Source organism: Panthera tigris, chromosome C1, assembly GCF_018350195.1.
Source record: "Panthera tigris isolate Pti1 chromosome C1, P.tigris_Pti1_mat1.1, whole genome shotgun sequence".
In the NCBI taxonomy this organism is placed as follows: domain Eukaryota; kingdom Metazoa; phylum Chordata; class Mammalia; order Carnivora; family Felidae; genus Panthera; species Panthera tigris.
Genome location: NC_056667.1, coordinates 192,990,979 through 193,006,923, shown reverse-complemented (window position 1 = coordinate 193,006,923; position 15,945 = coordinate 192,990,979). Strand labels below are relative to the sequence as shown.

The following is a 15,945-nucleotide window of genomic DNA, read 5'->3' as shown; positions in this document are numbered from 1 at the left end:
TAGGATAGTCAAAAATCATGAAAGCATGATTTTTTTTTTTTACGTTTATTTATTTGTTTTGAGAGAGAGAGAATCCCAAGCGGGCTCTGCACTGCCAGAGCAAAGCCCCATGCAGGGCTCGAACTCACAAACGATGAGTTCATGACCTGAGCTAAAATCAAGAGTCAGATGCTTAACAGACTGAACTACCCAGGTGCTCCACAAAAGCATGATTTTAAATACTTCAATGTTGTGGCATCTATAAACTTCTGAGAATTGCCCCCTTTCTTGCTCCATTCATGCTAAAATCAAGACTAAAGTTAGGATTTTCTGTCATGCTGAAAGGTACAGGGATGTGGCTGTTCTGTAATAGAAGAAGGCTATAATTGGTAACAGCTGCAGCTGGCCGTGCTGCTCCGAATCTGGCAGAGTGGGGTGTGGGAAGCGCACAGGTCTATGCAGTTGGAGACCTGCAGTCTGGCTGTGGTCATGGGATCTCAGATGGGTGACTACACCAGTAAAGAGGAGGACTGAAAGGTGGTCTTACCTGTCTCTTGCAGTGATCTTGATATGAATGCTAATATGATAAGAAAGATAAGAAACTTAAAGATACGGCTCTTAGGAGCGCCTGAGTGGCTCAGTCAGTTAAGCATCTGACTTTTGGTTTCAGCTCAGGTCATGATCTCATGGTTCGTGGGTTGGGCTCTGTATTGATGGTGTGGAGCCTGCTTGAGGTTCTCTCTCTCTCCCTCTCTCTCTCTGCCCCTCCCCTGCTCATACTCGCTTGCTTGCTCTCTCTCTCTCTCTCTCTCTCTCAATAAATAAATAAACTTAACAAAAATTTTTTTTTTCTAAATAAAAAAAAGATGCGGCTACTAATTTCCAGTCAGGATTGGAACTCTGGGGGTACCAAATGCAGTCCTCTTGCTTTCTTCAATAAAGATGAGGCAGAAAAGAGAGGAAAGGTTTATTACAAGCCTTTTATGATTCATGCTTTGGAAGACGATTTAAAATGACTGTTTTAAAACAAACAAAAAGCAGAAAGAGACTCCTAAATAAAGAGAATTAACCAAGAGGGAATGGGGTGAGGGGGCGGGGCAAGATGAGCATGGAGAGGAAGGTACAGGCTTCCAGTTATGGAATGAGTAGGTCATGGGGCTGAAAGGTACAGCATAGGGAATACAGTCAGTGGTACTGTAATAGTGTTGTATGGTGACAGATGGCAGCTATATTTGTGGGGAGCGTATCATAATGTGTAGAGAAGTTGAATCACTATGTTGTATGCTTGAAACTAAAGTAACTTTATGTGTCAACTATATTTCAATAAAAAAATAAATTAAAAAAAATGATGGATTTAGTTTCATTATAATAGCAGCTTTCCTAAATGACTAGATTCTCAATGGTTTCTCCTTTTGCGGGGTGGGCGGGGGGGGGGACTTTTATGTCATGGCTTCTAAAAAGGTTACTTTAGTGAATAAATACAGGAATAATTCTTAAAGTAATTAAAAGTTATGCTACAATAAGCGAGTAAATCTATCTACTTTTCTATGGATTAGCTTTCAATTGTAAGAAAAGAGCCAACATCTAGAATAATCTGTAAAAAAATATATATAATTTAAAATATTATTGCCTTCTAGAATTCCTTTCTCCCCCTTTCCCAGCCTCAGCACATAAGATCAAAGATAAGCTGACTATGGGTTTGCACATCTAAAAATTAAGAATTTTCATGGCCCAGAAATGAAGGTGAACATTGAAAAGCATAGGTAAGAGAGAATGAGGTAAGATCTCTGGTTCAAGTAAGCCCACCTGATGACAAAAGGAAGGAAGAAAGTGATGCAGTGATGGTGTTTCATTTATTATGGGATCTTGTTTTTAGAGAAGAATAAAAATAAACAACCTTGAGGAAAAATTTGTTTCTAAAAATTAAGAGAGGACTATAGCAAAGAAGGAAAGAAGAAAGATCTCTGGATTCAACCAGTAGTGGCTTGGACACCACAACATGTAGCTGAAGACCTGATGTTCCTAGGAAATGTGTTATGTTAAAAGTGCCCAGAGAAGTATCTTTTGTAAGGGAAAAATGCAATATACTGATAGATTACATGTGAATGATAAAAGAGGAGGCCAGTATATAGCTCCTCTGGTCCTCTTTAATCACCTTGAAATACAATGCCAGCTCACACTAGTGATGCCTATTATCAATGGTTAGCATTTCTAAAGACTATCTTTGAGATTTAAGGACACTTCTTTTTATTGGGAATGATCTTTGTTTGTGAAACAGTTATATATAAACCATCAATAATAAAATGCATTATTTTATTAAGCAAAAGTTTGGAGAAAAATCTAACTGCACATTGAATTATCACTAGAACATCTTCTGTAGATATGAGACAATATCTCACATTTTTCCTTTCCCACAGCTTTCTACATATGGATATTTTATGGACTTAAACATGGCCTGTTATTTCTGGAGGGAGTTTAACTTAAGAAACATCATAGTTTGGATTGCACACTTCACTCTGGTGACCCACAACCGGCTGCTTACAACTTTTTTCACTATGAACATATATATAGAACTTTCAGAATCAGTTTCTCAAAGGCAGTACAAGATTCGTGTGATATATGTTGAATTGAATTCAAAATTAACTCTGGGTGGTCCTGAACCCATAAATTAAAAGAAACATCTGTTAATCTCTTTTTAATTTATATTATTTTCTCAAAGAAGCTGGCAAGGACATACTGACCTGGCAAAGAGATTTTTCTGATGCTCTTAAATATTTAATTAAGACCACTGAAAAAATGAAATAGTAAGTGATATTGGTTCTTCCTTGACCAAACACGCTACAGGGATTTTTTTCCTTAGTATATTTCAAGCCTCTATCATCATCAGTAAGATTCAGCTGGTGAGACCCCAAGAGACAAAGCAAGACTTTCAAGAGTTTTCATTCACCATTAATTTAAGTAGGACTTTCTTTCTTCTTTTGCATTCATTCACTCACTCATTCAACATACATTTAGTGAGTCCTTGAAGTGTAATGTCAGGTGTTGCAAGATATGACGATGAGAAAAATGTTGGTCTATCACATGATCTCTTGCTTTCCCCACAACAATTTTGCTCCTCATGTCCTCGTCTCTTCATGCTTCAGTTTCTTCAAAATGTTCCTAGTTAGTGCTCCTGACACTCAGGTCCTGCCCTGTTCAAGTTGTATTATACTCAACTTTAGAAAAATATTCCTTGATCAAGAGTGCCCTATCGTCCATATTTACACCACTACTACCACCACCAATAACACTAATGGTAATTAATAGATACTATTTCTTGATTCATTGACTTTGTACACTTTACTATCTCATTTAATCCTCATTGTGGCCACGAAAGGCAAAAATAACATTTTTACTTCTCTCGTATCCACAATTCCTTACTAATGGGGCATATGTGTCTGTTGAGCACTGTGCAGCTGCTCAAATACTTAAATTAGATTGGACACTGCCACTCTCTTCTCCTGTTCCACATGACTTTCTGCAGGGTACTTGCTTCTTATTACAGCCGAAAACCTGACTTCACAAAGATAAATCTTGAAAAGGATTTTATATTTATATTTATATTTATATTTTATACTGTAATCGAATGTTGAAACTGTGGACTATCTTGAGGTCATGTAGTGCTTAACAGATGTTGAGTATCTCTGTGTTTCCTTTGAGCATTTAAAATATTCTGCCACACCCCTGAGTTTGCTGCGACTTATCAAGATGCTTCTGTACGCAATTTGGGAACTTTGGTCCCAAGTAATAATGATCTCTCTTCAACTTTGCCTTTCTATACTGCTCATTTGGCACACAATACATTGTGTTTTGCATTTGAATTGTGTGCACAGGCCTCATGTCTGCTACTGCATCCTCTGCTCTGTGAAGTTCAGAGACCACTCCTTGCAAGTGCCCTGGCACAGAAGCTAATATACCTTGCATATAGAAAATGCTCAACAGTAGTATATCAAATGAGTGGATTAAAAAAATTATAGCATGTCCTTATGTAATTTCTCTTCAGTTATTTGAGAAGCCTTTAATATTACCCCCATTAATTTTAAGTATATTTTTTGAACAAAGCATACAGTTGATAAGTGCTGCTGACTGCAGAAAATCAGTCTTTGAATAAACAAGGGATGACTCTGAAGGAGGCATTACCTTTCTTATTACTTATAGTTTACCTCCTCTTTTTGGAGTAGCATGTCAGCAAGTTATTGTGTACAAACACATTAAATTCTTATGACAGAAAAAACGGAAAGTAATGGCGAAGAATATAGTGAAAGCAAGTGTTTCTCTATGCTGTTAATGCTTTATAATGACTACACCATCAAGGAAGCTATTATCAATGAGAGTAAAGAGGACTATTGGTAGAAATTGCACTTTGAAAGGAAGTACTTAGGAGTAAGCCAAATTAAGTTCTCCTTCAAGCATCTGTAATATTAGTTCTTAAAAAGCTCTCTGAGGAAGTATGAAATGGTTCCCATGTATGTGTTTCCTTCCCTTCCCTCCCCTCCCCTCCCTTCCCTATTATCTCTCTCTTTTTATTTTAAGATTTTATTTTTTTAAAGTAATATCTATACTCAACTTGGGCCTTGAACTCACAATCCCAAGATCAAGAATCGCACGTTCCACCAACTGAGCCAGCCAGGCGCCCCAATCTCTCTGTCTCTTTTTTTTTTACAGGCTGGGAGATAGGCTCTATATGGCTTTCTGACCTAAAATGTACATATGCTTCTAATCAGTCAATCAGATTTAGGTCCAATATCATTCAAAGCATTTGTGAAGTTTTCTTTCAATGAGTTAAAAAAGCTGAGAGTTAACTAGCAAAAGCACACACACACTGAGCCATCTGTCCATTAAAGTTAAAGTGGTAAAACTAAATAGGGAGATGAAATTAAGAATACAACTAATTTGGGGGAGTGTTAGGCTCCTCCTCAAGATTTTTCTTTTTTCTCGGTGTCTATTTTCCCTGACGGACTGGAATTTTAGACCTTGTGCTGGTGAAAGAAGGTCATCATGGTAAATTAATTCAGTTTCAGACTAAACAGACTTCAAAGCACAAAGCCAGCACTGGTGACAGAGGAGCCCTTGGTTACCTGCTGTTTCTCTGTCAGCTGAGGTCAGCTCTCCATTGATGCCATTCTCTTTGGTATCTGAATAGGTGCTCTGTGACCCATGTTCTCCAAAGGCGCCCTCTTCATCCTCCCTGTATGGGAATCCATTGGCACTTCTGACAAGTCCTTCCCCTGCCCCGCCTTGGTCCTTAATCTCAGGTGGATGTGGATGTGCAGATGCTTCTGTTAGTTGAGCTGAGGTCCAGTGAGGCGCCTTTGCTTCATCTTTCCGATCATCTGCCATTCTTCTACACCTTGTGACCTCTTCTGGGATTGGAATAAAAACAATAGCGGCCATCACTATGGGGAACTACGATCTAATATTACTAAGATAGGGCACACTTACAGCAAACTCAATAGTTAGCTATGGTCAAAAAAACATGCTCAATAATCGACTGTTAATATCAAGAAAACAGCTGTTGTTAATACCTTAGTTTTTACAGATCTCTTCTGGCGTATCAATTCTTTTAATACAGGATCACCATTAATTTACATATATATTTTTTACACTAGTATTTGGCATTTAAGGAGATATCTAACTTTCATTGATACATGATATTGACTATACAGTAGAGTCAAGGAATCCTTCAGGATAGGGAAAATTTGTAGTATGAGAAAATTGGGTAGAAGTATGTGAGAAAACAAATGGCTGAGGGGGAAATGATGAATTGGGGGAAACTACTCCAAGTACTCTTTTAAAAGCAATTCTCAGGGATGCCTGGGTGCTTCAGTTGGTTAAGCATCCAACTTCGGCTCAGGTCATGATCTCACAGTTTGTGAATTGGAGCCCCAAGTTGGCCTCTACACTGACAGCTCAGAGCCCGGAGCCTGTTTCAGATTTTGTGTCACCCTCTCTCTCTGCCCCTCCCCCCACTCATGTTCTGTCTCTCTCTCTCTCGAAAATAAACATTTTAAAAAATTTAAAAAAAATATTTAAAAACACAATTCTCCCTGAACCCTAGAAAAGACAATGGCTAACACATTAGTCTTTTTTTAAAAAAAAATTAATGTTTATTTATTTTTGAGAGAGAGAGACAGAGAGAGAAAGAGAGAGAGCGAGCACAAGTTGGGGAGGGGCAGAGAGATAGGGAGACACAGAATGTGAGGCCGGCTCCAGGCTCTGAGCTATCAGCATAAAGCCTGATGCAGGGCTTGAACCCATGACAGTGAGATCATGACCTGAGCTGAAGTCGGATGCTTAACCGACTGAGCCACGCAGGTGCCCCCACATTAGCTTTTTCCATTTCAAAGGTGTTCAGTTCAAACCAGAGATGGATATGTTTTCTTGGATACTGTATATTAAAAGAGAGTTTTGACTTAGTTTCTCAGCAAATTTTCCTAAACCCTATGTATTAAGAGTATATATAGATATATTAAGATTTTGTCTTAGTATATCTTACAGAGAAAAGATAAAAAAATACAGTATTAGACCTACATCCTACCTTATAATGTTATTTCACAACTAAGTCAAATCAGATGTGGAAAAGTTAAATTACTGACATGTATCAGTAACTGTGAATTATAGTAAAGTTTGAAAAAGTCATGGAGTAGGTGTTTTGTACACATTAAGTCAGTGACAGACATTGCATGGCCTTCACTTACACACTGATGTCACTAGGTTTAGACATGTAGTTGATAAGAGATGATTCATTACTCACTTCTAGAAAGCTGTTGCCAGCAATGTAGTCTTATTCATGGCCTACTGTTCCCAGACTGAGGATATAGACACAGGCCATGACTGTCTCTGATGGAAACTAAGAACACTTACCCTTTTTCTTTTTCTTTCCTTTTTTTTTTTTTTTACTTTCCTGTTTTCAAAACAGTAACTCAAGTAAAAACATCCAAACAAGCAAACAAAATTGTATTAAAACAAATCTTCCTGTTACTAAGCTCTGTTTAGAGACATCACAAGTAAACTAAGTTGTAAAGAAAGTAAGCTTTCCCACCAAATTCCTGACAAGCATTTGTCTTTTTTTTCCCCCCAAATTTCAATGTGTTCTTCAGGTTCTCATTCTAGTTTTCTATTCATAGCTGAAGAGCTAGATGAGTTAACTCATTTAAACTAATTTGACTACAATACCAAACCTACCTCCAAACTGCTTCCCATAAGGGTTCTATTTATTGTCCTTAAGAACATATTTAAAAAGTGATATGAATTCAGCTTTCAAAGCATTGATTGAAGGGCTTGTGAATAAACCAAGGAGCATCCCTATATCACCGACAATGTGTAAAGAACTTTATCCCCAGAAGTGTCTCTTCATCTGTAAAGCGAGGACAATGATGCCTAGTTTATTATTGTAAAGTTTAGACAGAAAAATATACAGGGCAGGGCGCCTTGGGTGGCTCAGTCGGTTGGGCGTCCAACTTTAGCTCAGGTCATGATCTCGCTGTCCATGAGTTCAGGCCCCGCTTCAGGCTCTGTGCTGACAGCTCAGAGCCTAGAGCCTGTTTCAGATTCTGTGTCTCCCTCTCTCTCTGCCCCTCCTCTGCTCACGCTCTGTCTCTGAAAAATGAATAAACCTTGAAAAAAATTAAAAGAAAAAAAAAGAAAAATATACAGGGCTCAGCACAGTCCCAGTCATGTCCAATAATTAACAGTTACAATCTCTAATCTCTGTTATTGTTGTTAGAATTATACTACTAGCCATGATACTGCAAGTCCTTATATATAAAATATTTTAAGTAGTTTTCTGGAGTTATTGCCACAGGAACAAGAGTCTGAAAACTTGGTACAATAACAAGAGTTACTTGCAAATCTGTCTCCGGATATTATATGGGACTGAAAGAATGTTCCAAGGCAGACATGGGAAATGTCTGAGACATGGAAGCCTGATAGAAGGGATCACCGTCAGAATTAAGCACTCCAGGTACACATCTGAAATCTTCCCTACGTCTTTTATAAAGATGATTCTGCACTGTTCTAGACTCCATTCTGTCATTGCCTTCCAGTCAAAAATCAAAGGACTCATTTAGGTATATACAGATTATATTTTTTCTCAGTGTCGCAGCATCTTCTATGTCCAATGGGCTGAAGAAATTATGTGGATTCAAATTGTCACCTTTGAATTTGAGACCCTTGGCTCAGCATCCTTTCTTTACATGCCTTGATTTCTTTACTTTTCTTTACTAAAATAGTTTAATTTAAATTTCCATATTCCTACATTATCCAATCTAGTTTGCATGCTGAGTAAATACTCGTAAGTAGCAAGTTTCCCCCAAAACAAGTACATGCCTTGTTAATGCCACTTTAAAAAAAATTAATAGGCTTTATAATTTTAGAACAGTTTTAGATTTATAGAAATATTAACCAGATTGTACAAGAAGTTCCCATGCACCCCTGTACACAATTTTCTATCACTAACATCTTACCTTAGTATGGTATATTTGTTATAATTAATTATAAAATATTAATATATTATTAACTAAAGTCCATAGTTCATTTAGATTATCTTAGTTTTAGCTAATGTCCTTTTGTTGTTGTTGTTCTAAAATTCCATCCAGGATACATTACATTTCATTGCCATGTCTCTTCAGGTTCCTCTTGGCTGTAAGAATTTCTCAGACTTTCCTTGCTTTTGATGACTTTGAAAAATACTGGTCAGGTATAGATAATTCCTCTATTGAAATTTGTCTGATTTTTTTCATGATTAGTCTTGGTTATGTGTTTTGGGGAAGAAGACAGTGGTAAAGTGCTCAAATAAGCTTGAGAAATGCTGAGCTACAGAGGCATGTATATAACTTGAGGTTTTTAAGAGTTTTTGATAAGCTACTGGACTTTTGAATCTTAGGGATGGGCAATGATGTCCAAAGCATTCCAACCAGTTCAGCATAGAAAACTTTTTTTGGTGCCATGTTTATTAACATGTCCAAAAGGATTTGGGAAATTCTCAGGTTTGCATTTTAGCCCTTGTTTAACACCAAGAGTCCTAGCCACAGAGAGTCCAAGTAAATAAAACAATATAAGAACCCAAACTCCTAGCTAAAACTGGCAGTTTTTTCCCCAAGGCTCTCTGAGGAAGATTTGTCAGTGACCAAAAATCTTCACCTTGAACCTAAAAAACCAATGCCTTATTGGGGACAGTATCAATTAATTATCTTAAAATTAATTATCTTAAAATGTTAAGATACTTTGTTTTAAAGAAACCAGGCATTTACAAAGTAAACAAACTCCTTAATGTTCAAAGCTTTAGAGCTTTGGATTCTTTTTTTTTTTTTTTTTTTTCAGTTAATCAATAAAAGCTAATTTTGGAAAAAGAAAGAGCTGTCTGGTCATGCTGCTCCAATTAATATCAGAGGCACAAATACAGGGAATTAGTTACCTAAAATGCATTATTTGACTTCCTGATAAGACTATTCAGATAATACACTTTAAAACACTTGCAGACGAATCAGATGCCACTTTCTAATTTGTTGGGTATTTGAAATGTACATAGTCTAACCATCTATTAAGTGAAAATCATTTGAGGAGATTTCAAGCTACAATCATCATTGCTCTGACAAAACTACTTTGACAGAAAATATGATTTGGAAAGATTTTCTTCTGCTGTACTGAAAAGTTGCTGGAATCAAAGGACACACTATTTGGCCATACAAACTTATAATTACAACATGGTATTATGAAAATCCCACACATACATGGTAAATTTCACTTAAATTCCTAATCAGTGTTATAGGGTCGTAGATTATTTCCACTCCTCCAAATGGTTTTACAATATAGTTAAAAGTGACCACAGCTTCCTTTCATTTCTTCTTCCTGATATATATAGTCTTTCATTACCTGAATCTCTCTGAAAACCGTGAATGTAGTATTAAAAAAGATAAGAAAGCTGAGATAAACTCCAATCCCCTCCAAAATATAGAAGGAAACTTGTGAGGTACTAGAAATTGTAACATCCATTCCTACTGTGTAATGAGAAAGACTCTATTTTCCATATCGCAAAAGATCACAGATCCTAACTGCTCTGACCAACTGAGCAGCTGGGGATCTGCCACACAATCATCTTACTTGAGAATTAAACTGAAAAGCTACCTGAATTCTTCCCCACATCCCTCTCTTCCAAAAGCCTAGCTTGATAATGTGGGCAAGGAAATTATTAAGTTAAAAAGAACTGTACTAAGTCCGAGACATTGACTTCCAATGTACAACAAATTTGCAATGGGAATCTTACCTGCTAGGGCTAAACACAAGTGCCAATATCAGTGAGGATACAGCTACTTGTAATATGGATTTTTATTTTTTTTAATTTTTATTATTATTTTTAAGTAGGCTCCATGCTCAGCACAGAGCCCAATGCAGGACTTGAACTCATGACCCTGAGATTAAGACCTAAGCTATGATCAAGAGTTGGATGCTCAACCGACTGAGCCACCCTGGCACCCTGTAAAATGGATTTTTTAAAAAGAGATCTTAAGGGTTCAAATTTCTCTTTATATCAGAATGAGATATTTCACTTGACTTTATCATTACATTGCTATTATGCTGCATATTGCAGGCCCCAGTATTCATCTCAATTAAGATACACAGTTGGAAAGAAAGCTGAGAGAAGATCTTGTGCCACCAAAAATGTCAGTCATGGACTTGAGTGATAAGTTTCAATCTTTGCTACCATTTTTTTTTATTTAACAATTTCCTGCTGATATTTGAGACTTCTCTAAGAACAGAGTTCTTTCTTCTTTCATCAAAATTCCAGCCTTTAAAATTCCAGTTCTTAAAATTCTAGCTTTTTGCTTCTGCCAAAGGAAACAATCAACAAAATGAAAAGATAACCGGCAGAATGGGAGTAGATACTTACAAATGACATATCAGATAAAGGGTTAGTATAGAACATCTATAAAGAACTTACCAAACTCCACACCCAAAAAACAAATATTCCAGTGAAGAAATGGGCAGAAGACATAAATAGGCACTTCTCCGAAGAAGGCATCCAGATGGCTAACAGCCACATGAAAAGATGCTCAATGTCACTCATCATCAGGGAAATACAAATCAAAACCACAATGAGATACCACCTCACACCAGTCAGAGTAGCTAAAATTAACAGCTCAGGAAACAACAGATGTTGGTGAGGATGTGGAGAAAGGGCAACCCTCTTGCACTGTTGGGTGGGAATGCAAACTGGTACAGCCACTCTGGAAAACAGTATGGAGGTTCCTCAAAAAATTAAAAATAGAATTACCCTATCACCCAGCAATAGCACTACTAGGAATTTATCCAAAGGACACAGGAGTGCAGATTCGAAGGGACACATGCACCCCAATGTTTACAGCAGCACTATCGACAATAGCCAAAGTATGGAAAGAGCCCAAATGTCCATAAACTGATGAATGGGTTAAGATGTGGTGTATGTATATACAATGGAATACTACTAGGTAACAACAACAACAAAAATGAAATCTTGCCATTCGCAACAATGTGGATGGAACTGGAGGGTATTATGCTAAGCAAAATAAGTCTGTCAGAGAAAGATAGATATATGATTTCACTCACATGTGGAATTTAAGAAACATAATAGATGAACATAGGGGAAGAGAGGGAAAAATTAGATACAAACAGAGAGGGAGGCAAACCATAAGAGACTCTTAAATACAGAGAACAAACTGAGGGTTGACGAGGGTGGGGAAAATGGGTGATGGGCATTAAGGAGGGCACTTGTTGGGATGAGCACTGGGTGTTATATGTAAGTGATGAATCACCGGATTCTACTCCTGAAGCCGAGACTACACAGTATATTAACTAACTTCAGGAAAAAAAAAATTGTAGCTTTTCCTCCTCAACAATGCATGCTCTTATCCCAGCTGTTGAACCCTTGATCACTGCTACACTCTCAGTCATTTCTTTGATGACTAATTATTTAAAAAATGTAAGATTCATTACCATGTGGCAATCTGTCATTAACTTTTGATTCTAGGGATATGGGCCAAATGATATGACTTGGCATTGATCAGATTTCCAACCTCTTAAAGATTCAATGTATACCACCGTATATTAAAACCAGAATGAATACAGTTTTTCTACAGATTAAATTCCAAGTTGAAATGGCATATGGACTAATCCCTTGTCTATTTGTTTATGTAAAATCATTCAATTTTGTTTTTAGATACAGTTGATGTATATATGTTTAATGCTGCTAAGTAAAATAAGTACTTTTTCACATATTGGGTAGAAGGTTTTAGTACCATGAATCAGGAGCCTTGTAAGTAGTCAAATCTAGATAATTGTAGTTAAGAAATCCCAAGAAAGAGAAGAGCTATACAAGTAAGATACACAAGGAACAACAACAACAACAACAAAATTAAATGCCTAACTTAACATAAAACATGTCTGTATGGCAAAATTCAATCGATAGCTTGGGACAGATAAATTCCAATTTTTAATTACTTAATAAATAAATAAATAAATATATCAATATTATAACTAGTTTAGGTTCCTGGAGATACATTTTGTAGCTTATGGATAGGTGTGCCAGTCGGCACCACTATTATTTATCAGATTACTTGAATATTTATTATAATATCAATAATTATATTTCTCCTATATTAAGATTCTGCTATATTTAAATACATCTGCTTTTCAAATTGCCCAGGTCTAAGACTGTAATGCTCTATGTTTCAAAACTCCGGATTTTATCTGAGTATCTATCTAGATACTTACATGAATTCATATATATCTATATGCACTGCTTTTTGTGTGTGTGAAAAAAATTTGCACTGGCCTACAGGCAACCTGAAAGTCTGCTTCTGATTGTATAAAGCCATTCTTGAAAACATTGCCTTTTGTGATATGATTGTCCCTTGCACAAGAATATACACAATAAAGTAATTTATATTGGAATTTCAAATATATTTATTTTGTTGATTTTTGACATTTCCTAGACAATCAAGTAATATATCACTTTTGATATCTTTCTTTAATTACTAGGAACTTTAATGCTTCACTGCAGTATTTCCCAGCCTAAGACTGTGGTACTATGTTCTGTTTTTAATTGTAAAACTTGTCAAATCTTTTCTGAAATCAGGCAAACTATATATTATAAATAAATAATGACCATGCCTATTGCCTTCTAACAATTTACTTTAAGGTATCACTCTTTTGAGAAAATTATATAGGGGTGCCTTGGTGGCTCGGTCGGTTAAGCGTCCGACTGTGGCTCTGGTCATGATCTCACAGTCCGTGAGTTCGAGCCCCATGTCGGGCTCTGTGCTGATAGCTCAGAGCCTGGAGCCTGCTTCAGATTCTGTGTCTCCCTCTCTCTCTGCCCCTCCCCTGTTCATGCTCTGTCTCTCTCTGTCTCAAAAATAAATGTTAAAAAAAAAAATTAAAAAAAAAAAGAAAATTCTATAATATTATTTAGCACACAGTAGCTCTCATATTATCCCTCATGTATGTAAAATGAATAAAATACAAAAAGACTTAAATTTTTTCCACAGAGAACATTTATAAGGCCTTAATGTTCTAGATCTTTCAGAAAGGTTATAGGTTAACAAAGTCACGTGACAAATATGAGTTCTTGCAAAAACTAACATTACTTAGTTTTTTCATTTATTTTTGTTTTATTATTTTTTTTTAGAGAGAGAGAGCACACTCACACACACATGAGTGGGGGAGGAGCAGAGAGAGGGAGAGAGAGAATCCCAACCAGGCTTTATGCTAGCAGCGCAGAGCCTGACTCAGGGTTCCAGCTCAAGAACCCTGAGATCATGACTTGACCTGAAATCAAGAGTCGGACGCTTAACTGATGGAGTCACTCAGACACCCCTAACATTACTTAGTTTTTTAAAAACAGTATTTCTCTTTTATCTATCTTCCGTAGAGTACGCTTTTAATTACTATTCTAGCAAATGTTGGTACTAAGTGAATGATAACTTTAAAATGAGAAGTGACTTATATTGATGATGTCCAAAAAACACATTTTTGTTGGTTCTCCCTAAAGGTTTAATATATGCACATTAAAACTGAATGAATTTTAAGCCCAGTTTGAAAAGAGAAGCATTTTCATCTAGACCTCCATCTATCATTGGACTACCTGAATCCTGTACTAGCAAAAAAATAGTTTGATAAGCTCTGATAGTTCCTATACTTCCTGTTCTTTACAACAAGGAGCAAATAGATACATTTATTTAAGTGCACCAAACAAAAGTTTCTAGGAACATATGCCCTGAACACTTGAAGATACAAGAAAATAAGATACGACTGTCACATTTTCTCCACTATTTCAAGGGAAATTTCTTCAAGGGAAGAAATAAAAACTCAGTAGAAACACCAAGAATAAAATGTCCCTTACAGCTCTATTGTCTTCCTGAAGTACCAAGTGAATTTCTTTTCTCAGGGCTAAAGATGCAAATCAGAGACACATTGCACTGAAAAGAAACCATTTTTTAATTTTCTGCCTACCTAGTTGGAGGTTTTCATATTTTTCTTTCAAAGTCTGAAAGGGGTCATGCAAAAGTAAGATGCACACAAAGAAAACATGATAGTAATATACAAACTGTCCAAAATGCCATTTAGTTTTCAGCTGGGTTTCAAATATTTGTTAAATGTTGAATGAATTATTCATCAATACCCAACCTCAAGATAAACACATAGAAAAAGGTTCTGTCAGCTATGGGATGTTGGCCAACACTAGCTCACTGGGTGAGAAGAGAATCTTTTGAACCTAATTTTTCAGGCACAGTAGATTTGGACTCAAGTCCTAACTCCAGATGCTCCCTGGTGGTCTAATGGTTAGGATTTGGCATTCTCTCAAGTTCTAAGTCCACTGGAGAACATGTAAAAAATGACACCAAGTGCAAAGAGTAACTACACCTGGGTAAGACCTAGTATACATAACAGAGACCATGTGAATGTCGGTTTAGAAATACCTTTAAGATAAACTCTTTTATCTCGTTTCAGAAAAGGTACTAAAATCATGAAACTGACACATTCTTTGGCAATCACCCATTCCAATGTACCTTAAAAGTGTTTTCAACCAATTACCTCCAGTATTGATCTGATAAATTAGAATTTCTCGGCATGGGGCTTGGAAATTGATTGGTATTTTAACAAGACCAACAGGTGATTCTGATATACGAAAATTGGAAGACTCATGCTTTCAGGAAAGCCTGCTACATAGGACTTCAGAAAAGAACAGGGAAGATAGAAACACACACACACACACACACAAACACCTTGTAGAATAAGTGGAGTAAAAGCTTAAGACAATAATCTTGATAGGTCACATGATCATTCTCACAACTATAGGCTGAAGCTTTTACTTCCTCAGTCTAGTACATTTATGATGAAGCAATCTAGTCCAATCACAGGACCAACTTCTTTTAGTCAGATTCCTGGGAGCATGCCAGTTTGCTGCTGTGTCTAATCCTACTTGAAGGAGGTAGAAATGTTTCAGAAGAATGTTTAGAATTACCCATTGTTTGTGGTAAAATCTACTTCAAATTTTGAGAGCAGTAACTTGTCCTTGGTCAGTCTATCCACATCTTCAAATTGTCTTTAGAATATTTATTTTAGATACTCCCTGACATTCATTAATGGTTAAGGACAAAAGTGCATTTGCTTAAAATATCTCAAATCCAGTTATAATTCTCTTTATCCATTAGATCATTTTAGAAATGGAGGTAGGGTAATAAACGTGGTGTGAATATGTGATAATCTGAACTAGCAAAGCTCTCAAAGTAGAAACTGAATGTTTTACTATCTTGATAATTTAGATGCATGCTGAAAATATCATTTAGTAGAGTATAACTTTTTCTCTCAGGATTCCCATACAACCACAAACCTCACTGTTTTTCTTCGGATTACAGTATTAGAAAGATCACAAAGCACAGAAATAGTCAC

General features: G+C 36.5%; 1 protein-coding gene across 14 annotated transcripts in view; it reads right to left on the bottom strand.

Annotated features, from left to right (window-relative positions):
* MAP2 (microtubule associated protein 2) overlaps positions 1-15,945 on the bottom strand; it is a 279,845-nt gene that overhangs the window by 70,148 nt on the left and 193,752 nt on the right. For all 14 annotated transcript variants that reach the window (XR_006220913.1, XM_042995221.1, XM_042995220.1 and 11 more), the window contains exon 5: positions 5,097-5,381. Coding sequence is in view for 13 of the 14 variants with exons in the window: in XM_042995221.1 (XP_042851155.1) it covers positions 5,097-5,358 (262 nt within the window). In the remaining variant the exon portion in view is untranslated. The remainder of the gene's footprint in view (positions 1-5,096; positions 5,382-15,945) is intronic.